General features: G+C 42.0%; 1 protein-coding gene across 1 annotated transcript in view; it reads right to left on the minus strand.

Annotated features, from left to right (window-relative positions):
• LOC119654446 (peptidylglycine alpha-hydroxylating monooxygenase) overlaps positions 1-24,757 on the minus strand; it is a 39,053-nt gene continuing 14,296 nt past the window's right edge. The window contains exons 2-8 of the mRNA XM_038059852.1: positions 14,159-14,216; positions 13,982-14,069; positions 13,773-13,851; positions 13,305-13,437; positions 12,587-12,635; positions 6,310-6,648; positions 1-1,456 (exon numbers count right to left, since the gene is read on the minus strand). Coding sequence (XP_037915780.1) covers positions 1,288-1,456; positions 6,310-6,648; positions 12,587-12,635; positions 13,305-13,437; positions 13,773-13,851; positions 13,982-14,069; positions 14,159-14,216 — 915 coding nt within the window. The 3' untranslated portion in view covers positions 1-1,287. The remainder of the gene's footprint in view (positions 1,457-6,309; positions 6,649-12,586; positions 12,636-13,304; positions 13,438-13,772; positions 13,852-13,981; positions 14,070-14,158; positions 14,217-24,757) is intronic.

Consider the following 24,757-nt stretch of genomic DNA (forward strand, 5'->3'; position numbering starts at 1 on the left):
TTGCAAATAAATATATTTATTCAAAAATAAATGTATAATATATCAGAAAAATTCAATTTAAGTTAATAAAATATTCGACTTTAGAATAGAACAAGAAAATTGTAAAAACCGATAAGCAGCCGGTAAAAAAAGATCCAAAATCAGTTTAAAGATAAAAGTAAATCACATGCATCGTTCATTTGTATAACTTAAATTGACTACTCTCAGAATACTTATGAACCCTTCATAATCATCTGCTCAATCCATAAAATATTTTGTAAATATATTTCAATTCGTTTAGCTACTTTTTTCTATTGTTCTACTTTGATGATATAATTTTCCAGTTTAAAGCTTTAGAGATTCTTGAGTTTTATTAATTTTATGTATTCTATTTTCTTTCAATGTTCGTATTGTTCATTCTACTTTTCCTTTTATGTAATAGAATCATAAATTTTCTGTAAAATAATAGTGTATGTTTTGGAAAAATGTATCTCAGTACCGTATCTGGACAATTGAATATTTAAGACAATTTTAAGAGTAATATATAAATTGTTGTGCTTCTAATTACCTTTACTACCATATTCATATTCATCCATATTTAGTTGTTTATTAAAATTTTCACTAAACACGCATATCATTCTCTAAATTGCACAATTCTCAATAAAACATAGAATTTAAAGTTACTAACAGCGATTTAAAGTTTATATAGACAGACAAACAATTCTGATTGTAAAACTTAAAATATGGACCTTTTTCCAGGATATATTACACATATAGTTTCACAGCAAATAGTTTCAATAATTAGTAGATTGTAGTTAAGGTATGTATATGGTAGATATGCGTATGCTTTGGAGGTTTTTTTCTGATATTTAAGGAAGTTTCCGTTATATAATAATTACAGGTATCATTATTTCCCATTTGAATTGTATCTTTTTATATTCTTCCAAAAATATTACATTTGAATATTTCATGTTTGGAAAAAAATTGTAATGACTGAGCTCAAAGCGGGGCTGGAACATCAGCTAAATAAAAGGAACTTTTACAGTTTTTTTTTCGGGTTAAAAATACTTTCCCCATATTCTACGCAACAGGAATGAGCTTGGATCTATATCAAAATTTTTTATACTCTTATTTAAAATAAAATTCATTCCATTGACTGATACCAAACTCTTCATTATCCAATTGACAAATATAACCATAATTTTTTGGAAGAAATATTTTCGTTTTATGCCTGAATTTACGTTCCACTTTTTAGTAGTTATAATTTACTACAATAATGGTCGATTTTTTCCCTGATAGATAAACATTTTACAAAAGGCTTGCTTCCTTGTCTGGAATGTTGTTCAATCCAACATCAGGATTTCGCCAGTAATAGGCCGGAGGTCCTTGGCTAAAGCAATATTTCATATCCAATGGTTCTCCCTCTTTGACGTAATACATTAAGTAGAAATTGCACATTTCGTCCTCGTTCGTAGGTCTGGAATGGAAAAAATAATCAAAAATTATTATTTTTCATATAAATTCAAGGCATTAAATACAATAATATTTCAACGCACATCTACCTACAAAAAGGAAAGAAACACTATATTTCTATGTTCAGGAAATGCATCAGACAAAACATTTACTGTTCGAGCACAGGACATACGACAAAACCAAATGGGGTTCTCTCCCACTAAGACCACTACCACTTTCTCTTTCTACCTTCCCCACGAAATCACCGCAAGCATTACTTCGCGAGGAGGACTGCGTCTCAAGTGACCAAGCCTTCCGCTCTTCGCGCTTTCCGTGCGCGCCCTACTTTATCAGGTTCCATCTGAATCCTCCTCACTATGCACCAGCTTTGCTCTGTCTTCAATATTTCCACGACAATATTTTGCGGGCTTAGGTGGACTTGCAGATATGATCTGGGTCCTCAGGATTGCAATCATATACAGGACAAAACGGAGAACCATCTAACTCGAATCGATACAGATACTTTCTGTAACCACTATTTTCTATCAGGAACTAGGTCAGATAGTAGTTATTTACGCCACGTCGTCACTGAATTTACTATTCAAAACAGGGAATCGGCATTTGGGTCTAGTGACCCCTCTGCGAATTAGCACACCGTTGTTATCACTTTTCCAGTGTCCCCTGCCTTATAATTTTACTCTATTCCGTATCCTTTTTAAGAAAATTCATTCTTCTTTTCTCATACAGACAGCGCGACTGAACCACTGCAATAAAACAATCTGCCTCGCCTAGAGTTGTCCTGTACGTACTGAACACAATCAATTTCAGTGAGCGGTAGGTCATGTTTTCCCTCCTTCGATTTCTGTCACAATCCTTCTTCTCAGATCGATGTTACTTGTAATAGGATAGAGCCAACCACTCTGACCGCAGGTAATCTTCGGCATTATCTTGAGCGGCCAATGTTAGGCATAGTATAAGCGATACACTAGTATTTACTACTTTCTCACAGGCATAGTCCAGATGTCCCTTGAAATTTATCTTCGTGTCAATCGTCACTTCTAGATACTTGATAACCGGCTCTCAAGTGATACTGTTGGTGATTAAGATCAACTCTGTGCTTTGTTCCGCTAGCTGAAGCTCGAACATCTGCAGCTACGTTCCTATGGTGCTTCATGATGGTTTCATTTGCGTATAACATCTTCAAGTTGCTTCGTGACGATGACCATAGCTAAATTACCTGCAAAACCGACTATCCTAGCTACCTTCTACATATGAAAGACAAGAATCCCTTTCCACACCACATTCCACAGGGGAGGACCAAACACTGACCCCTATGGTCCTCCTCTCGTAATGGCGTATTGATTAGGTTCGTCATCTGTATTCTACAAAAGCGTCCTTTTGGAGAGATAACTTTTTATCTTTTAAGTTCGGCGAAAACCAAATCATCGCTTGAATGGACCATCTTTATATTCTATGATAATTCAAAGTCTGTCATAAATGACCCTCAAGGGGTTAGGTCTGCCACCGCGCAAAGTTCTTTAAAATATTTCCGTTCGTCGTTGCTTATAGCCCACTTAAGCATCCCTCGGGAGTTCACGTTTGCCTCCCATTTCATGCCGAAATCCGGCCTGCCTGCTTCAAGTTCTTCCAAAGGCCAATCCTGATTTCCCATTCGTGTTAACGCATACAGCCGCATGGCCCACTCTTGATCTAAAGAAGATATTGCCTGATGGTTGTTATGGGGATAGTGATCACTAGCAAACCAGACCATTCTCCTTGCTAATGTGCTACTCACATACATATGTCAAATCCAGTGTTGAGTCCCTCGGAAAGTGGGTGCATTTCCGAGGTGTAACTCTGCGAAAGCGTCGACCAGAACACGGCTCTTAGCATTAGTACTTCATTTTCATGTTTCGACCAAGCCACCTACCATTTCCTCCTATTTTCTCGTCGTCGCTCTCTGTAGGGTATAACAGTAATGACATATGTAAATGTCAGCAATTTTTGCCCGATCAAAGTCGACTTTCTAAGATTCCATCATTTCTTTAATGACTTGATTTCTATGAGCGCATATTGCCGGCTTTTCAGGCTGATTAGGGCTCGTTCTCATAGATGGTCTATTAGAGTAGATTCCGCACTGCTTTACAGTGGTTGGGGTTAATTTGTACCAACTTCATTTCTTTTTTGCATCCACGGCTCTCCTAAATACTAGCCAACTGCTGTCCTCTACAGAGCATACGTTCAGGTTCGACTGTGCGCTCCTTAAATATGTGACCTTTTCCTCCGCATTTTCTGCATCTTTTCGGTCTATCGTAGTCATCTGGAACGGCGCTTCAGGGATACCTGCTCTCCGACTGGACTTCGCTGATATCTTCCTTCGTCATAATTTCGCCACCATCTTTACATTAATGACCCATTCCCCTAGAGACTTCCCCCACCGTACACAGGAAATTTCTGGGAGTCAGTTCCAGAATAACATCTCCTTTTTGGGAGAGTCTGATTCGGCTAACCTTTTCTCCAAGTTCATACAGTACCGAAGGGATTTAACCTTCCTCAGATTTTCGGTCAGATTACACACAAAAATTCTCCATTCCTGTTAATGTTTCGCAATGTTTATTTTGTTTTCCATATTGACTATAAACATTTAGACAACGCTGTATCAAAAAATTTTTCACCTCGGTCTTCAAAGTTTCGGTAATGTTCTTATCGACAGCTATGTCCTTTTAGATAGCTTCGGCTTAGCAGGATGGTCATTTTGACCATCTCGTAATCTTTATCGCAAACACCCCGAATTATTACCTTTTATATTGGCAATTTCGTGCTCCTGTGTGTGTGGTAATAGACCATATTCGCTAAAGTGATCCACGTATTTCATTACCAAGGAGCCCAGATAAACCAAACTGTTAACTTTTTGAATGTTGTAGTCGTCCAATACTATACTTTGTTTTTGCCTCATTCTCGTGCATTCTTGGACCAACTATCCTTGCTCCATTATTTAGTTCCAACAACGATTCTTTGGCATATTATTTGAATCGTTTTTTTGAATATGGTACCCAAATCGTCTCCCATTTTCTGCACTATCCACAGCAGGGTTGACCAATTTTCGGGCTAGCCTTATTTAAAGCTATGATCTATCCTGAAGTTTCGCGTCAATTAGCCTTGTACATTCCCTTGCTTGACCAAACTTCCAACCCCGGTGTTCTGCAGCTTCTAAGCATTTCCAACACATCCTTGGTTTCCTCTTGCCTTAAAGTTATGGCGTTGAGAAGTTCCTCCAAGCAATGAGTCCATCTATTCTTTGTTTTTTGCATGTTCCTAAGAAGACTTCCTTTCGCTTGTGCTTACTCCATTTTGAAGGTCCTTCTACTTCTCCCCCATGATACTAGTTCGCTCGTGCTGAGATAATGGTTGCTGTTACATTTGGTACCTTGGTATGAACCCATGTTGAGCATGTCATTGGCTGCCAATTTTCAATGAGGGGATGGTCGATTTAACCGTATTGCCTTTTATCTAGAGAAGAGAACGTTCCTTTATTCGTGATTCAATGCGGGATATGGATGCAATTATAAAATTCCACTTGCACGAAAATGAGCTTCTGTCCATATTATCATGGAGACCATGTTCGCTTGTAGTTTACTTTAGAACTTTCATGCGGAAGTCACCCTGGAAATTGTTTATTACGTTGAAAGCTAGTGAGTCGAATAATGTTTCTAGATGGCTGAAAATTCGATTTTTATATCGACGTCCTTTTCTTAGGTTGGGTATATCTATTTAGGAACCAACAGTTCAAAAACTTTGCTTTGTTTGCATTCGAGAGTCAAGTGTTCCTTGACAATTCAATTTCCTGGATTGGAACGATGACACTTATTTTATACTTATTGGCCTGCGCAGTAACTTTTCTAAGAACTCGTATCCTGAACAGGGAAGGACCATTTTAGGCTCTAAATCGATATTCCATAATCTATTACCGAAGTGGTCAGTGTTCCAATCCCAATCCAAAACTCGTCATTGGCTTTCTAAACAAATTTCCTTTTCCCAGAACATCCTCTTCTACCAACTCCACGGTCACTTAAAATGTAACAAGTCTACTTGCAGGCGGGTGTTCTGATTTGCTGGCAGTTAGAATTTTGTTTGAGAATCGAGGGATTCCTAAGTCTGCCATCCACTTAATAGCGGACCGGATCAGTTGGAAAGCAAAATACTTCCTCGGTTGTGGTCCGCGGAACCCTCATCCTTGAAGCACCCAAGTTGCGCAAAATATGACTTCGGTTTCGTCCAGGGCAGAGACAACTCATCAGACGCTGCCTCACCTCTGAGGCCTTACAAGCCTGTTTTTGTGTTCATTGTAACTCATAAACATGTTATGTTTTAATATAATTGAGCAAATGCCAACTTGTAACCCCTTCAGTCACGCTGCTCCCAGGGCAGAAGTGAGGCAGCGTCTGATGAGTTGCCTCTACCTTAGACGAAACCGCAAGTCATATATTGCTGGCAGTTGCTTTTGGGGTAACTCGGTACACTATACTCACATTTTGGCATTGTTCTCAAAGGATCTTCACCAGCCTTCGAAGCATTTGTCGAGCTTCCGTGCGTAATCGTCCCCAACGCTTTACTTCCAGATAATTTTTGGCTTTATATCCAAAGACAGTTAATTGTAAGGAAATCGAAGTGCGATGATTTTTGTGTAAAATTCCGTATTTTTAAAAATGTTAGGTCCATTTCTGAAATGCTGAAACCTTGCTTAAAAAGTACAACGATTCGAAGAACTTATCCCCCGTAGACCCCAAAAATATTATCCCAGAGTTTTTCATATATTATTAAACTATCTACTATGGTTCAAAAATATGCTTCCTGTAGATAGGACAAGGACTAACTTACCCTGTAAATGTGTATCGATGTCGATTACTTTTCATAGTACACCTTGAAGCCAACTGATCACCGTAGACAATCGGTTCTGTGTTTTCTGTTGGATAGAACATTTGCGGAGTCAGAGGATCTCGTTTACCCAATTGCGTCCAAACATCACGTCCATGCTCATCCTGTCTTACTCGATATCCAGCCACAACCTTTCCTAAACCGTGAGTATGTGTTCGATACGCGAATGGATATATTGTTTTGCGCTCATTGATTTCACATGCTGTTTCCATATGCTCTGTTGCCATTGGAGGTATGGCACCAGCTGTGCCCAGTAGAAGTACTCCAGCTAAATTCGTTAGCCTGGAAAATACAAATGTATACTTGTTGTTAAAATATAAGTGTAAATATATTCTAAATATTAATATGCAATGTAATTATATATGTATGTCAGTAGTTAAGGTTTTGTGTAAAGTTTTGCAGCAATGTAGTCGATAATGGTCAGTATAATGATGGAAAGTTTTGTGGAAATCATAGTATAATTAACAAGTTACTGCACCCCGGAACGTCATATATAAAACGTATTACATTGCAATGAATATTCTGAGATACACTAACAAGTTCTTAGCGCAGATTACGCGCGGTCACATGCGTCCCAGAAGGGAAGCGAGTTGCCGTGCCAATAAGTCAAATAGGCAAAGGGAAGACTATCGGAACCCGTCCATACAAAGAAGATGAGAAGGCAGTCTCCAATTTTCTGGTTAACATCGGCGCATACCCCTGTGATACCATGGCTACACTTCAAAAAACCTAGTTCGTCTCTTTTTCAAATACACACGCCAAGTGGTTCTACAGTTAATACTCACGTCAACAAAGTGTTAAATTTGTCAAGTGGCGTAACTTGGCTTGTTTGTATTACGGATATCTCTTAGTTATTATGGAGGTCGCCTTATTAAGATTCCACTTTTTTTTTTGGTAGGTTTAATATCATCCCGTTTCTGAAACCTACGAATATCATTCCATTCTGAAAGAATTTCCGAATTTAATCAACCCTTATTTAGACCGCGTAATCAGCGCACATGATATTCATGATCACATCATCAACGCTGGAGCGACCCAGAAGACTTTCGTCTGGAAAAACCCGAAAAGATCTACTCCACGATTAACGACAAATTCAGTTGTTCGAAGAAAATGTCCCGAAAGCGACTGTTGTATCACTTTTCGGCATATATAAGTTTACAGTGTACAGAATACGGTGCAGACGATCCTTTGGGATTTTAAACTTCTATAGATATTACTTGACAAACGCCGCTTCTACATGAGCACCATTGGCAGAATATTATGCGGTGCTACAAAACAAATGATAATGTTACCAACAGATCATCAACGGCGCGAACAACCGGAATCCGGTCTAGGCCTGCTTTAATAAGGAACTCCAGACACCGGTGTTGCGTCGAGGTCCACCAATTCGATATTTCTAAAAGCTGTCTGACGGCCTGACCTACGCCATCGCTCCATCTCAGGCAGGGTCTGCCTCGGTTTCTTTTTCTACCATAGACATTGCTCTTATAGACTTTCCGGGCTGGATTATCCTCATCCATACGGATTAAGTGACCCGCCCACCGTAACCTGTTCAGCCGGATTTTAACCACAACCAGACGGTCGTGGTATCGATTTCGTCATTATGTAGGCTGCGGAATCGTCCAGGGAAAAATCTTCGGAGGATTCTTCTCTCGAACGCGGCCAAGAGTTCGCAGTTTTTTTTCTAAGAACCCAAATCTCCGAGGAATACATAAGAACTGGCAAGATCATTGTCTTGTACAGTAAGAGCTTTGACCCTATGGTGAGACGTTTCGAACGAAATAGTTTTTGTAAACTGAAATAGGCTCTGTTGGCTGCCAACAACCGTGCGCGGACTTTATCGTCATAGCTGTTATCGGTTGTAATTTTCGACCCTAGATAGGTGAAATTTTCAACGATCTAAAATTTGTAGTCTCCTATCTTCATTGTTTTCGTTTGACCAGTGCGATTCGATGTTGTTCGTTCTTTTGGTTTTCGTCTTGCATTCATTAATGTGCAGCCCAAGATTTCGGGCCGCCTTCTCGATCTGGATGAAGGTAAACTGTATATTTCGGATTGTTATTCCCATAATTCAAAATCGTCAGTATAGGCCAATAGTTGGGTGGAGTTGAAGGGGATAGTGCTTCTCGCATCTATGTCTGCATTGCGAATCACTTTCTCCAGGGTCAGGTTAAAGAGAATGCACGATAGGGCATGCCATTGTCGTAGACCGTTGTTGATGTCGAATGAGAGTGACCCCGCTGCTTTTATCTGGCCTCGCACATTGGTCAAGGTCAGCATAGTCAGTCTTATCAATTTTGTCGGGATACCGAATTCTCTCATGGCCGTGTACAATTTTACTCTGGCTATGTTATTATAGGCGGATTTAAAGTCGATGAAAAGATGGTGCAACTGATGTCCATATTCCAACAGTTTTTCCATCGCTTGCCGCAGACAGAAAATCTGGTCTGTTGCTGATTTGCCTGGAGTGACGCTTCTTTGGTATGAGTCAATGATATTCTGAGCGTATGGGGTTATCCGGCCTAGCGGAGAATATCTTATAGATGGTACCTAGCAACGTGATACTTCTATAATTACTGCACTGTGTGATATCTCCCTTTTATGTATGAGGCAGATAATGCCTCTTTGCCATTCGTCAGGCATTGATTCGCTGTCCCACACCTTGACCATTAGTTGATTAGTAGTTGGTCGTCTGCCTATTTAACCAAATTGCTTGTAATTCCATCGGCTTCTGGTGACTTATGGTTTTTAAGCCCGCGGATTGCACGGACTGTTTCTTCTATACTTGGTGGTGGCAGTATTTGTTCGTCGACTTCAGTTGGCGGTACCTCCAACTCGCCGATATTTTGGTTGTTGAGCAGTTCATCAAAATACTTAACCCATCGCTCCAATATGCCCATTTCGGAAATCAGATTTCCCTCTTTGACTAGGCAGGATGAACATCGAGGTGTATAAGGCTTCATCGTCCTAACTTGTTGGTAAAACTTGCGCGCTTGATGCGGTTGCTCCCTGCCCTTTTTGAGAGCACAGACGTGTTGGTTCCCCAGGCTTCCTTTTTCCGTCTGTGAAGTCACTTCTCCGCTCAACGGAGTTCGTGATAAGTCGCTCCTCGGGCCTGCGTTCTTTGAGAATCCAACATTACTCGGCATGCAGCATTCTTCCATTCCGTAGCTAGCTTACATTCATCGCCAAACTAACCGTTCCGACTTTTCTTGCGGCTGGGGCCAAATATGTTTGTATTTCATCTCCAGGACATCTGCAGGCTGCAGTTATTGCAGTATCCATTTCCCCATTATAGGCGTTACGGAGGGCTGAGTTGTGAATGGCTTCAGTATTCACTCTCACCTGATTGTCAGAGGGGATTGTAGGTGTTGTTATAATTCGAGCTTGCAGGACTATGACAACGAGATAATGATCCGAGCCTATATTGGCCCCCCTATATGGTCAGGTGGTCAAATTGGTTGAAAGTGGTCCCGTCTTACATAGGGATACCAATTAGAACGGACTACGGATTATTCTGCCAGCAGTATCGCACGAAATGGTTGTTAGAAGTTCCTGGTTTGCGCGGAAAGCGGTCCATAAACATGTGTGAGCGTCTCCAGACGGACCACTTTCACTTATGGGAGCCGACGTATCGCCTGAATACGGGCTCCATCCCTACTTGACTTTTGAAATCTCCAAGTGTGATTTTGACATCAGCCTTCGTGAACGTTCCAACTGATCCAACTGATATACATAACAATGATTCTGATATGCATAACAATGATTGATTTGACAGAAGTGTGGTGATTCCCAATAAACTTTAATTACGAATCACACGAGCCCCACACTTGGGATGGAAACGGCAAGTCTGGGGATTGCCGTAAAAAGGACTAATACGCGTGGTTTCTACACCGTCAGCCTCGCGACTGAAAACACTAGTAATCGACCTGGTTTGGCCTTACGGAAGCAAAACCGCAGCTTGCAATTCAAATGCTTTTTCTTCTCTTGTTGACGTCATGGGCGAGATCCCACGGACTTCTTGTCGACTTTCGCGTCACCACACAATTCAGCCCGTTTTGCCTTCGAAATCGAACAAAAATCAAAAGGTTCCACTGTTATAAAGCCCAAGAAAATGTCTTTAAGCGGTTTTTGCGCGAAAGCTCTGTGAAATTTTCGTAACAAAAGTCAAACGAAATTTTTCACTTTTCTCTCACGTTAAAAAAAAAATATCCGACAAAAACCTTTCCCCTTTGTTTTTTTCTCCTTCTTCTCTTTTTCCGAGAAACCAATTTCCCCAGCCATGTAGCGGGGCAAAGCAGAGCGTGGCCAAAGTCTGAAGATTCAAATTTGACATTTCAGATTGGAATATCCAGAAAAATTATATCGACGTAACAGGATGTCAAAGAAGGCCGGGCCCCTCAGAGGCCGCATATCACCAAACAGCTGAGACGGGAGGAACAATGATCGCACCGCCAAGAACACGCGAATTTTCGAGAAGATGACAGACAAGTGAAGGATGGAAGTGCAAAGGACCCCCCTCCCCTACATTCCCGAGCCTGGCTAACACTGAAGCGTGTTGACGGAGCGCTTTGATGGAGCTCCAATATTTACCGGCGAACATTCACGGTCAATTTCGTAATTTTTTTTTAGGTTTTGTGATAACTCTTCCCTCTTGGTCGCCTTCATCTAAGGATGGTCTTCTGACCATCAACAATGCAATATGGCATTACATAGACCTGCAAGTCGTATTTATATTATCAATTAGCTCGTGTTAACCTCCAGCAGTTCCTTCCGCGAACCAGCTTCTCCTTACATTCACAGCCATAATCCCGGCAGCATCAGCTGTTTTCTGCAATACTTATATACTAACGTTTCGCATTAGTCCGAGACAAACGCCAAGAATGCATTCGTTAATAGCGAGTATGGCATGTATATGGCCAAGCCATGGAGAAAACAACAACAACAAAAAAACATTTTTGAAGTTTCAAAAATTTCTGCAGTTTAATTGAAAATATTTAGGAGGACATGGCTAGTTTTTTTACTATTGATTTTGGCTGAAAATATGTGCTAGTCTTCACGTATACTTTAATTTACATTGTCATTCTTTACTGTGTGACATTAGTAGATAGCACTTTGCCGATCTCCTACGTTTGTTAGCATAATTTTAATGTTATTAAATTTAGAATTATAGAACTGAACGATTTAGTCCTACAGAGCAACTTTTAATGGATTCCTTCGTAATTTGATGACAAACCTCAATAGAACCTCGATTATCTGTATAAATATTATGCTCTTGTTCCCTCCTTTGACACAAACTCTCCACCTTAAGGACGAATTCCAAGAAATTGCTTCTGTTTAAATAGCTTTTGAACAAAATTTAAATGTCCTCTTCTCCATTTTTTAGAGGAAACTTTGAATACGTGCCTGACTTTGCTATCGTTCCCGCATTCAATATAAAATTAAAAACCATCCCTCCTACAACTTTAATGATATTATTATTATCATACAAAAAACGAAACATAATACACGCTTTTTCCTTCCCAGGTATAAAAATAAAAGTTCCATCCAATCTTTATCCTATAGATGTTGTTGCCAGGCTTGTATCTATGTATCTTCTTATTGAGTGCTATCAACAGAGAAAGGGAAGAGCAAACGATGTCGATGAAAATCACAATATACCTAGAACGTGTGCTTATACCTATGAATAATATTGGCAGGGTACCATGTCCCTTCCTAAATGGGAATATAAAGCACACATAAGGACTTAAGTAGATTCCATGAGCACTGGGAAAAGCGACTATACCCCAGGAGACGCTAATAACATAATTTGTTGCTCCAATGATCCTACAGAGTTTTAATTAAAATGTATGCAAATATATAGTGAACAGAAGTAGTGAAGGCGGAAGAAGGGCTGCTTCGTGGATTGACGTCAAACAGACTGTCGGATGCAGAGAACTAACATGGTAGCATCAACAGGAGGTTTCATCTGCTGACGGCAAGCATGCATAATGTTTGCACAATGGAACACTGCAATGACGAATTCTTTTGAATTTTATAATAGCATTTGTTAGAGAGTCCATGACAACAAGTTTGCTTCAACTTACGAAAATACCCTCCCTTCCTCTGGGTCAGAAGAAAATTACTTTCAAGTGGAGCGGAAGGAGTATTTGGGTCGCAATTTGGACCCCAGTTTCCGAAAATTATGTACTCTTATTCAAAATCATAATAAAAGACTTACGGTTTCATGGTATAGTGGATGAAAACTCCAGAGTCGTCCGTTCCGCCATCTGAAAAAAGCACAACAAACCAATTAGTCAACTAAACAATAACAACAGAAAACACATTCAATTCAGATTTTATTCAACTTTCAACAGCACGTAATATGTGGGCTGAGTGGCTATCACGCATAGCAATAAATCTACGATTTCATGCTGTTCCACATGAATGTACGCTTATTTTCGCCACCACCCCCTTGAGCATTCCAGTTCAATGCTAAAAATATCCTCAACGCCTACGGATTTTCGGATATCATCTTAGAAAGGACAAACAGAGCCAGCACCCACAATCACGGGAAATTGTCCCCCATTCCGAGCAACATTGTTGTGAATCCGTCTTATGGGGGTGGTTGGCTACACATTTCATTTTAACTACCGCCAATCAACCTACACTGGGCGCCAGCAATGAAAAAGCAACAGCTTCAGAGAGTGATGACACACAAAAGTATGATATTATAGTTGACGACGATGATAAGAAAAGATAAAAAGGTTATTCTGTCACAAGACAGAAAGCAGTGCGGAAGCCAAACGGCGAACTTAACCAATCTAGCTCGAAACTACAGCATAAATGACTGTATGAAAATGTCCTGGGTCATCATGCAGGTCATCTACGCTCTTTGCCATTTCACTGGAGCAACACTTGTGTGGGCGAGGCTCTATTACCACCGCGTGCAAACTTACCCTTGAATTTGTCAATGCTGGCGTAATGAACTTGCAGCACAATGTATTTAATGGGCGAATCCTTGCCGACTTTGAATCCCACGTCTTCGGGCAGTTCTAATTTTGGAGCGTCGCGTGCCCAAGCATAAATAATCTGAAAAACAGAAAACATTTACAAGTGAACATTCTGTAAATTTCAAAAGTCGTGGGAGTGTATCTGCTTGTTCAGGCTAGGTAGATGCAATACACCCTATTGCCATTAGGACGAAGGCAATGGACGCAATGTATATACGCTATCCATATCATATCCAAGTAGAGATCTCTACCCCAGTATACATTTTCATAAATTTTTCATGCAGGACACTCGTATATTTCCCGTTGACAGAAATATGTATCCCTAAAGTAGGATAAAACCACGTTTTTCTCCTCGCCAGTATCCTTTCATTCACCCCCATTCCCCTTAATTCTGCAGTAACTACATTTTCTTACCTGGGAATGTTTATTTTCACCACAAGGAGTTGCTGTTTCTCCGTCTGAATTTTGTGAGCTAGCCATCTCCCCGCAATTCCTGCAAACAGGTCAAAAATAAAAAAATCTAATTTAGTTAGTTTCAAAGTTGATCAATGTAATAAAAAGTTTCAGTTGAGGGAACGATGGACTCAAGGACGGTTTAGGTGAATCTGGAGAAGGACACATACCAGACAGGTTTCGTGGTACCGGGTTCACCGCATCCGTACAGGAGCATGTGATGTGCTGTATCCATGGTAGCGTTTGGCTCGTATCCAACTGAAAATGTGATTATATGTTTCGAATTAGTATCGAATCGGACAGGAAAAAAGTTGAAAAAGATATTTACGTGATGTATAGATACTTACTTATGTAGTAGTTCTTTGTGTAGTCGACTTTGATGGGAGTGCAGAGATATAATTCTGGCTGTAAGAGATAATGATGGAATGGGATGTAAAAACGTGTTAGGAAAACGCAAGTTGGCTTATTATGAAAATTGATCATCGGAAATTTACGTAAGAGAACATTTGAAATTCTAATGTGAAACGATTTGCGGTTTATGTGTTATATAGTGGTAGGTTCTATCGCAGTTACTGTACAAGTTTGAGTCCACCACATACCAGCTTGTGCTGTCTCAGGGGTCATCAACGATCCTTAACAGGTCGCTTATGATACGAGGAGTGGCAGTCCCCGAGGTGTCCGAGCAAGTAGTTCTGACCCCCTAGCTGGCATAATACCTGCTTCCTAGGTAGAAGCCTCGAGAAAGTTTCTTGGTGAAGAGCGAACTGCTAATGACCGTTATACGCCGGGACACACTGGGAGTCTCCGGTCGACGTCGATGGGATGATGTGAGCCTAGCACTGCCAAGGTGGTAGTTGTGGCGTGTATCAGGAGCCAGCCCCTTCGGGACCTTGGCCGGGTAGTGTCCATTGAACCGGTCTTAATTGACCGCGTTGCCCCGAGCGTACGCTCATTCGTCCGTAACTTCCGGGATCAGCTAATCATAGGTTAGCCCTCAGGGAATTGGGGTAGGGGTGTGCCGCAGTGGGGTTGACAACATTCGAATGTTGTTAATTCGACATTCCAAAGACGGCAATATGCACACCCTTTGGACTCTTCGAGTTCATACGGATGACTTTCGGGTTGTACAATGCGGCGCAAACTTTTCAAAGGTTCATTCACTCGGTCCTGCGAAACCTCGACCTCTGTTTTGTATATTTGGATGATGTGTTGGTCGCTTCTTCCTCAGAGTCTGAGAACTTAGCCCATCTCGAGTGTATTTTTCAACGTCTCCTTGAGACCGGTTTAGTCCTAAACGTTGATAAATACAAGTTTCTCCAAACACAGGTCAGATTCCTCGGCCACTGCATTTCCCCTGACGGAATACAGGCCAACCTAGACAAGGTGCAAGCAATTACAAGCTTTCCGCATCTGAAAACTGTGAAGGATATGCGGAGATTCTTGGGCATGCTAAACTTCTATCGTAGTTCCCTGCCCAAGACCGCCCAAAACCAGTCCGTTTTGAACGCATACTTGTCTGACCCCAAAACAAAGGACACAGGAGAGATTGTGTGGTCTGAAGAGGCTGTCCGTGCGTTTGATAAATCACGACAACAACTGGCTGATGCTACACTCTTGGCATTTCCTTGACAAGATACACCCCTAGCCGTTTTTGTTGATGCCTCTGACATCGCAGTAGGTGCTGCTCTTCACCAAAGGTTAAATCAAGTCTGGCAGCCGTTGAGCTTCTTCTCCAGACAGTAAAACCCCGCTCAACGGAACTACAGCACCGACGATCGAGAACTGCTCGCCGCGTACTTGAGCATTAAGTATTTCCGTTTCTCCCTAGAAGGCAGACCGCTCACAGTGTTCACGGACTATAAGCCTCTCACATATATTTTGAAACAAACCAACGACAAAGCGTTCCCTCATCAGCTTCGACACCTGAGCTTTATAAGCCAGTTCACGTCCGACATACAGCACGTGTCCGGCAAGGACAACATAGTTCCTGATGCTTTGTCTCGTGTCTCTGAAGATAACATCCCCACCTCACTCGACTTCTCAGCTATCGCCAAGGCACAGGAGGATGACGCAGTACTTCAGAGCCTCAAATCCAAACCCCAAATACAAATTTCGGGAGTTGCCCATCTTCAGCTCGAACCTCTCTCTTTGCTGCGAATACTCTGAAAAAGGACCCTGGGCCATACATGTCGGCCACCTTTCGCAAGGAAGTGTTCCACGCGGTTCACGACGTAGCGGATCCAAGCATCAGGACGACAAATCGGTTAGTTACTGAGAAATACTTCTGGCCCTCCATGAATAAGGACATCAACTCCTGGGCCAGAGAGTGCATCGCATGCCAGAAGTGTAAGGTCACCAGGCATGTAAGAAAAGAAGTGGGCTCATTTCCCCGCACTACCAAGCGGTTCCACACCATACACCTCGACATTGTAGGCCTTTGCGAGACTTGCAGGGTTACAAGTATTGCCTTACAATCATCGACAGGTTTACGCGGTGGGCTGAGGCAATACCTCTGAAAGACATTATGACGCAATTTTGTGCCGAAGCTCTCTCGAGAGAGTGGATCCCTTGCTTTGGCGTCCCTGCAGTGATCATTCATCTGGGGGCGGAGTAATGTGGCGCAGCGGGGTTAACAACATTCGAAATTTATTTCAAATGTTGTTAACTCGATTGACAGTTGCCACCACCGGTGTTCTCCGTGGTGGAGTAGGCCTGGATTAGGTCGCAACATTCAACATTCTCGCGGTACTACAGTATTCGAAAATACATTTATTAATTACCGCGTAAAGTGAATCTATCATAGAACAATCTGGTCGTATCAGACCAAAGGAGCTTTGTCCCCGAGGGTATACCCGCTCCTGACTATTGCGGCCCGTCCCTTGCACACGATGCGCTGGTAAACAACTTAAATGGAGAACAAAAAGAAATCAAACGAGAAGATAGTGGAAGTGGAGAATGAGCTGGCTGCGTTTATTCACAGTACGAAAATGCGCTGCTCGCCCCAGCGCCCAGCAAAGGATGCAGCAAGGGCTGAAATACCCGACGAGACATCGGGACGCACAGAAGGAGAGAAAGACAGGAACCCAGACCATACCACACAGTGCTATAATTGCGAAAAGGGGCACAATGGAAACTGCCGAAACTAACCAAATGGTTTCGAATATAAGCTGAGTGGGAGGTCTGTGGACTACTCTGGCGCAAGCTGAAGAAGAAAGGGTTATTAAGAAATGCACGGTAGTTGTGAAACGCATGCGATCTGCGACGTTCTTCCAGAAAAACGTCGGCAAGGCGGTGAAAAAGGCGTAATGGAACGGGAGGAGCTCCGCGCTTCCCGTCGAAAACACTACGAGTACCAAACTTATCGCAGACAGCCCATTGCAGAGCGAACTGGGGAAAAAACGAAAGGAGGAAGGGATATCTGAAGGAGACTTCACTCAGGCACTCTTCAGGGCTCAAAAGAAGAAGATGAAGAGGAACAAGAAACAACAACACGTCGCGCCATTGGAAAAACCTCTGCCTAAAATTGAGCCGGACACGAAGGACGGAGTACCAAAAGAAAAGGTGGGGAAACGAAGGAGAACTAGGCCGCCAGCTCTGCTTATTAAGCCGACGGAAGGCAAGACTTTTGCGGAAGTTCTCAATGAAATCCGTTACAAGATTCAACCCGAAAAAGTCTTCCATTCGTAAAATGAAGGAAGTTACGTTCTGTGAAGCAGTCAAGGGGCTTCTGGGAGAAAAAGCTTTGGTTTCTAGCCTGGAATTCACGTGTTCTCTGGAAATCCGAGACCTTGACTGCCTCACAGGACAGAACAAGGTAGAAGACGCCATCAAACTCAAATATCTGGAGGTAACCAATGCCCGGATTAGTATCACCTCTGCGAGGAAGCTTCTAAAGAGCGGGAAAATAAGAATTGGTTGAGTAGTGTGTAGGATACGAATCCGGGCCGCCCCAACTAAATGTTACAGATGCTTGGATTATGGGCACACATCTGCAACCTGTCGGGGACCTTCTTCTGTTAAGTCCCCGACATGCCTTAAATTCGGCCAGGCAGGCCATAAAGCGAACACCTGCAATGAAAAGGAAAGCTGCTACGTACACTACGTACACTACGGGATCTACAGTTTTCAGAGCAGAATTGCAAAGAGCTAGGACGCGGTCAACATGATTCGCACCCTACAAATCAATGTGCACCGGAGTGCAACCGCTCACGAGTTGCTAGCGCAGTTCGCTGGGGAGACCAAAGCTGGTTTAGTACCCATCAGTGAGCAGTACCAAAACAAGGAACCAGTTTCATGGCACCCTAACATATTAGATACCGCTGACATCTGGGTTCGGGATGGCACCCTCCTTAGGGTTCTTACCCAAGGCCAAGTGGACGGTTTTGTCTGGATTCGGTGTTCAGAGACAACGTTTTTAGTGTCTATCTAATGAGACGATGCCGGACTTTCGACGGAGGCTTGATGCTTTGGAGGACGCTATCTTAGGCACAGATGGCCGGATCCTGGTCGGGGGTGACTTCAATGCTAGGACACTTGAATGGGGCATGCCTCACGCAGACTCCAGAGGAAAACGAATTCTGGAAATTGCGGTGAGAACTGGACTGGACTGGATTGACTGGACGGCAATCTTTCTGTGCATGGAACGTCGCGAAAGTGAACACAAGGAAGTTTGTCGAAACTCTCTAAACAGGTGGGGCCGCGCTGGAGGGTACTCCTAGGGGCGGTTTGATGCGTTGCCTCCACCCTGAATGAAATCGCAAGTGTGATTTTGCAGCTTGGATGCTTGCCCAAGTCTTGACTTGACTTGATTTGTTAGCACTGATGAAGGGAACAAGTGGTTCCCGAAATATCCGTATTTGCAAGAATAAATATATCTACACCAGCGAAAAGGAAAAAACAAGTTTTTTATTATTTCAAATACTTTAAGGTATCCTCAAAAATGTTGCAGAGTTAGTTTGGCGCATTGTCCCGAGTTTCTACCCGAGAAAAAGCTACTCGAATAAGCTCAACAGTTTAATGAAGTTGAATCCCAAAAAATATGGGCGGTAATATTAAATGAAAAATAATACCGTTTCTACGGAAAACTATCTCAGTTTTAATTTTTTACCCAATTTGATTCACTTTGTTAGCATATCAGCCGTTTCATGGTGCCATTTATTGGATTACATAAAATGGGTCGATGCAAGAGTAAATACCATTTAATTGCATACATTGTCCGTAACGAGCATTAAATCGGTTCGGATAAGGTTAATTTTTCACGTTTGTGAATAAAATTTCATCTTAATGTGCCGAATGAGCGATAATTTGCCTTTAATTAATAATGATGAAATTTATAATTTAAATATAAAAATATTATTATTATGTATATTCATATGCAAAACTACGTGGCAGCTGAGCCCAAGGCCGGTTATCGGTGTAAAAGGAGAAGCGATTTATAGCTTGAATCTGAAGTGCTAAACACTTCCCTCCCATTTCAGGAGTGGGCAAGAAGAGTGTAAGAACTTACAGTCTTATGTAATACTCACTGAGAAAACTAGTAAGTCATCAAGCAGTTAGGTATAAAGTGTACCACCATCTTTATCAGGAGGATTGATTGGTCAAATGGTAGTATAGGTCCCAGGGCAAAACGTGGATTGGTACCTGGGAAATGCCTGCAGAACCAACACCAACAGCTCTACTATCAAACCCTATCTCCTCCTCCATGTGGTGACCGCTGGGAGCTCTTTCTTAACGAAAAGCTGCAGACGGAGAAAGATGAAGGCGAGTCTCTCGCGCCTAAAAACGGGACAATTGTACCAACTGGTCTTCCAGGTTGGGGGTTGGGTAGGGCTGACAACCTTAAACGGAAAACCACTTGTTACGAAGCCACAACAGGAGCCTCGGACTGGACGGATTACACAACGACGAACCCGGCAACGACAAAAGAAGAACGATTTGCGCATTTTCTCATGGAACGTGCGCTCCCTGTACAGAGATGAAGCTGCTGAGGAGCTAGCCGATACCCTGTTCCAATATAGGGCCGATGTAATAGCGCTACAGGAGATGTGTTGGACAGGGACCGGTTTCCTGGAGAAGAGCCGCTACACCATATATTATAGTGGCCATCCAGTAAACCATGTGCTCGGAGTAGATTTCTTAGTCAGACAAAAAATGAAATCTGCTGTTAGCGGCTTTGAAAACATAAGTGAACGGCTACGCAGTCTGCGCTTGCGAGGTAAAATTAGAAATGTAAGCCTCATTAACGTCCCCTACAGAGGTGACTGCAGAGTCGGAGAAGAATACCTTCTACGAGGCAGTAGAACGAACCCTCGAAACCTGTCCCAGATATGATATCAAAATCATACTTTGGAATTTTAACAGCCAAGTAGGGAGGAGCCCGTATTCAGGCGATACGTTGGCTCCCAGAGCTTACATCAAAATACAAATGATAATGGATTGCGGATTATTCAATTAGCAATGGTTGTTGGAAGTACCTGGTTTGCGCGGAAAGCGGTCTACAAACAAACGTGCGCCTCTCCAGACGGGACCACTTTCAATTAAATTCTCGACATACTACCTAGAATCCCCTGTGACAACCAGATGAGAGTTAACACTGAAGTCATCCAGAACACAGCCCTCCGCAACACTAATAAGAGGGAAATGGATGCCGCAATAATCGCAGTCAACCTGGAGATGAATCATCAACAAATGATCTTCACAATCACCTGAAGAACGTTATCATTGATACGGCCACAAACATACTGGGACCCAGCGGCAAGGAAAGTCGGAATGGCTGGTTTGACGATGAATGTAGACTAGCAATGGAACAGAAGAATGTTGTGTACCGAGCAATGTTGCACTCTCAAAGAACGCGGAGATTTATCACGAACTGCGGCGACAGAGAAGCGACTTCACAGACGGAAAAAGGAAGCCTGGCAGAATCAGTTGAGCTGTGAACTCGAAAAGTACAGGGAGCGACCGCACCAGGCGCGCAAGTTTTACCAACAAGTCAGCAGGATGAAGCCTTACACACCTCGATATTCATCCTGCCGAGACAAAGAACGAAATCTGATTTCCGACAGAAAGGGAATATTGAAGCGATGGGTTGAGCACTCTGATGAACTACTAAACAGCCAGAACATCGACGTGTTGGAGGTCCCGTCAACTGAAGGCAACGGACAAATGCTGCCACCACCAAGTATAGAAGAAAAAGTCCGTGCAATTCATCGGCTTAAAAATTATAAGCCGCCAGGAGCCGATGGAATTTCAGCTGAATTGATTAAATATGGAGGCGACCAGTTACACCAAGTAGTGCATCAACTGATGCTCAAGGTATGGGACAGCGAATCAATGCCTGACGATTAGCAAAGAGGCATTATCTGTCTCATACATAAAAACGGAGATATCACACAGTGCAGCAATTATAGAGGTATCAGGTTGCTGAGTACCATCTATAAGATATTCTCCGCTATCTTGCTAGGCCGGATAGCCCCATACGCCCAGAACATCATTGGCCCATATCAAAGAGGCTTCAGTCCAGGCAAATCAGCAACAGATCAGATTTTCTGTCTACGGCAAGCAATGGGAAAACTGTTGGAATATGGACAACAGTGACACCATCTATGCATCGACTTTAAGGCCGCCTATGATAGCATAGCCAGGGTAAAACTGTACACAGCCATGAGAGAATTCGGTATCCCGACGAAACTGATAAGACTGACTAGGCTGACCCTGACCAATGTGCGAGGCCAGATAAAAGTAGCAGGATCACTCTCGAGACCATTCGACATCAACAACGGTCTACGACAAGGGGATGCCCTATCATGCGTCCTCTTTAACCTGGCTCTCGAGAAAGTGATCCGTGATGCTGAGGTAAATGCAAGAGGTACGATCCTCTTTAAGTCCACCCAACTACTGGCCTATACTGACGATATCATGGGAAGAACCACCCGAGACATACATAGTCACAGATCGAGCAGGCGGCGTGTGATCTTGGGTTGCACATCAATGAACGCAAGACAAATTATATGGTGGTAACGTCAGCACCGAAAACCAACCAATCAACTTTGAGACCGTTAATAATTTCTTCTATCGAGGATTGAAAATCACAACCGATAACAGCTACGATGATGAAATCCGTGCACGGTTGTTGTCAGCCAACAGAGCCTATTTCAGCTTACAAAAACTGTTCCGCTCGAAACGTCTCACCATAGGGTCAAAACTCTTACTGTATAAGGCAACGATCTTGCCAGTCCTCATGTATTCCTCGGAGACTTCTTAGCAAGAAGAATTGCGAACTCTTGGCCGCGTTCGGGAGAAGAATCCTCCGAAGAATTTTTGACGATGGACGAGGATTTTTGAAGATGAACGATTCCGTAGCCTATATGACGACGAAATCTATAAGCGATACCATGATCGTTCGTTTGTGGATAAAATCCGGCTCAATAGGTTACGGTGGGCGGGTCACTTAATCCGTATGGATGAGGATGATCCAGCCCAGAAAGTCTTGTTCTTGTAATTGACAGCATGGCTTCGAAATCGGTAATCATGGTACGATTTGGTATCTAGGAGGCACAAAGACCAAGAGTGTTGTTCCCCTGCTGTGGTTATTTCGTCATAATTTCTAACGGCTGATCCAATAAGGGCATGGAAGCAGTCAATGAAATAAAATGAGGAAATAAACCTCCCTCTCATCCGCTCCTATTTCAAAATCACTTCAGCGGAAGCGTAGTAGCTAAATGGTAAAGGATAAATATTATATCATATCCTTTCAGCTAATTGATCAAACCCATACATTTCAATGAAGGGGTCGATGCAGTGAATTGTGGGCCATATCCTCTCACTGCTTTACCATACATTCTTCTTCGCAATTCAGACTAGTTCGCAACTCGAACAATCTTTATTTGAAATAAACTATTTTCCTCAACAACAAACATTTTGAATTATTAATAACATTCACGAAATCATGACCAACGGGTACACATATAATGTCCGTCCATTAACTTTTATTTGATTTTTATTGACGGTACAAATAGGCGAATAGGCGAAACATGTTTTACTGGCCTCGTGGATGGAAAAATAATATTTTTTTTACTCTCATAGTTTTCCATATTTTCTCTTAAGTAAATAATTGGATACTCATCCCCAGCGGGTCATTTACAAAGGCTCATACATATTAAATGTTGTTTGGCGTAATATGGCAGCAAGTTATAAGCGTTTTATATGATAGGAAATGCCCGTCTGGGAAAAATAAAGACATTTCCTTTTACTGGAATAAAATATGAAAAATAGAATTTTTTTTTGTTCCTTTCCTTCATCAGCATTTGTACTCGTAGCTCCAGGCTTCGAAGAAAATAATCCAAATTTTTCATAATCTTTATAATCTTTTATGCACGACTAAGTTGCCAGCAGTAAATAGACTGCTATCCAGTCTCGTTGATTTGATTCACGATGATTGAAAAAAGGAAAGAAATCCTTGAAAGTTTCAATTTCCAGCAATCGAAGAAAACAATTCTTTTCTCCTCATTGGGTTTGTGCTTTCACTTCAATTCTTTTGAGCATTTTGTATCCAAATTGTTCACAAGGTCTCAAAATATGATTATGGATATTGGATGCTGAAATTGGACTATTTTTGGATATTATATTCCCAGCAGCGATGGTTACCAGTGAATAATCAAGGTATCATACAAATTGTGCTTCAAAGCAGTAAAGACTCCTGTGTTCCGCGAATAATTAAATATTCTAATGTTCAAAAGAGGAAGTTGGATGTGGGATAATCTGATGCGCGGGGGACGTGTAATCATCGTAAGTAGCTAAGTAGAATAAATCGTTTTTTTTAACTGAGTTCTGACTGTGTACTCCAAGGCAAGGGAAGTTCAAACCTTCAGTAGTAGAGTCCAAATTCAATGAATAAAATGTTCTTCGGTAGAACATAGTAGGTTCATATTGGAGAAAACGCCTGAGGGGATGTAAAGATCACAAAATTAAAAAAGCGGTAGTGGCCAATTGTCATAGGACAAGGTATAGAACACTGAAGCCAATAAAAACACTCGTACACCACCAAATCCACTTCAAAAACTAGTTACACCTAATCGTCTCCCCGGTCAATTTGGCGTTGCTAATTACACTCACACAATTACCACTGTCAAAGAATTGATCAACTCATGACAGTATTGGAGCGGCAAACTACTAGTTAAGAAATATCTAGGATATAAATAAGCTCATGTTAGATAAAATTACAGCCGCTAACCAGAAGGGATATACTATACTACGAGGGCAATACCTGATTATAAAAATTCGCGACTCATTCAGATAGGCCTGTACGTAAGTGTAGGTCCACCGAAGTGCACATCGACGCACCCTTGTCAGCCACTTTGATAGCCAGTTTGGGAAGGCGAACAGACATCGGTTTTTCACATTCATTATCTGAAATTCACATACCTTCAGCCCTGCGGATTTGCACCGGGTTGGACCTTAAAAACCAAATTCGAACGCAAACCGCAATAAAAGCAATACTATTCGAGTTTAAAACGAAAAAAAGTATTCAAAACCAAGCGGCTTGAAAATGGATATGAAGCCAAACAGTCTCGCAATCCTAATGCTGTGAGCAAACCTCAATGCATTGCATTACAGATGGGTAGGTGATATATGTACTATAATATCACTAAAGTAATATCACATTAACATCACCGAGAGCTATCCGAATATTACCAAATGTTACATCACTCAATACCACCCCATTACCTAACATCGCCGTATTACGAAAGTAATGGTTACATTACATCTGGGATAGGTAATGTTTTGTAATATGACATCACATTTTAAAGTATCAGCTCGCATTACCGTTTTTCGTAGCACAAGTGGCGGCGGAAGTTGCCGAGCCGATGGCGACGTGAGTGTCATTTGTGTTGTTATGACTGCCTATTCTATTGGCTGGCTTTGCACTGACTTTCGGCTGCATGGGTTGG

This window comes from Hermetia illucens, chromosome 1, assembly GCF_905115235.1.
Source record: "Hermetia illucens chromosome 1, iHerIll2.2.curated.20191125, whole genome shotgun sequence".
In the NCBI taxonomy this organism is placed as follows: domain Eukaryota; kingdom Metazoa; phylum Arthropoda; class Insecta; order Diptera; family Stratiomyidae; genus Hermetia; species Hermetia illucens.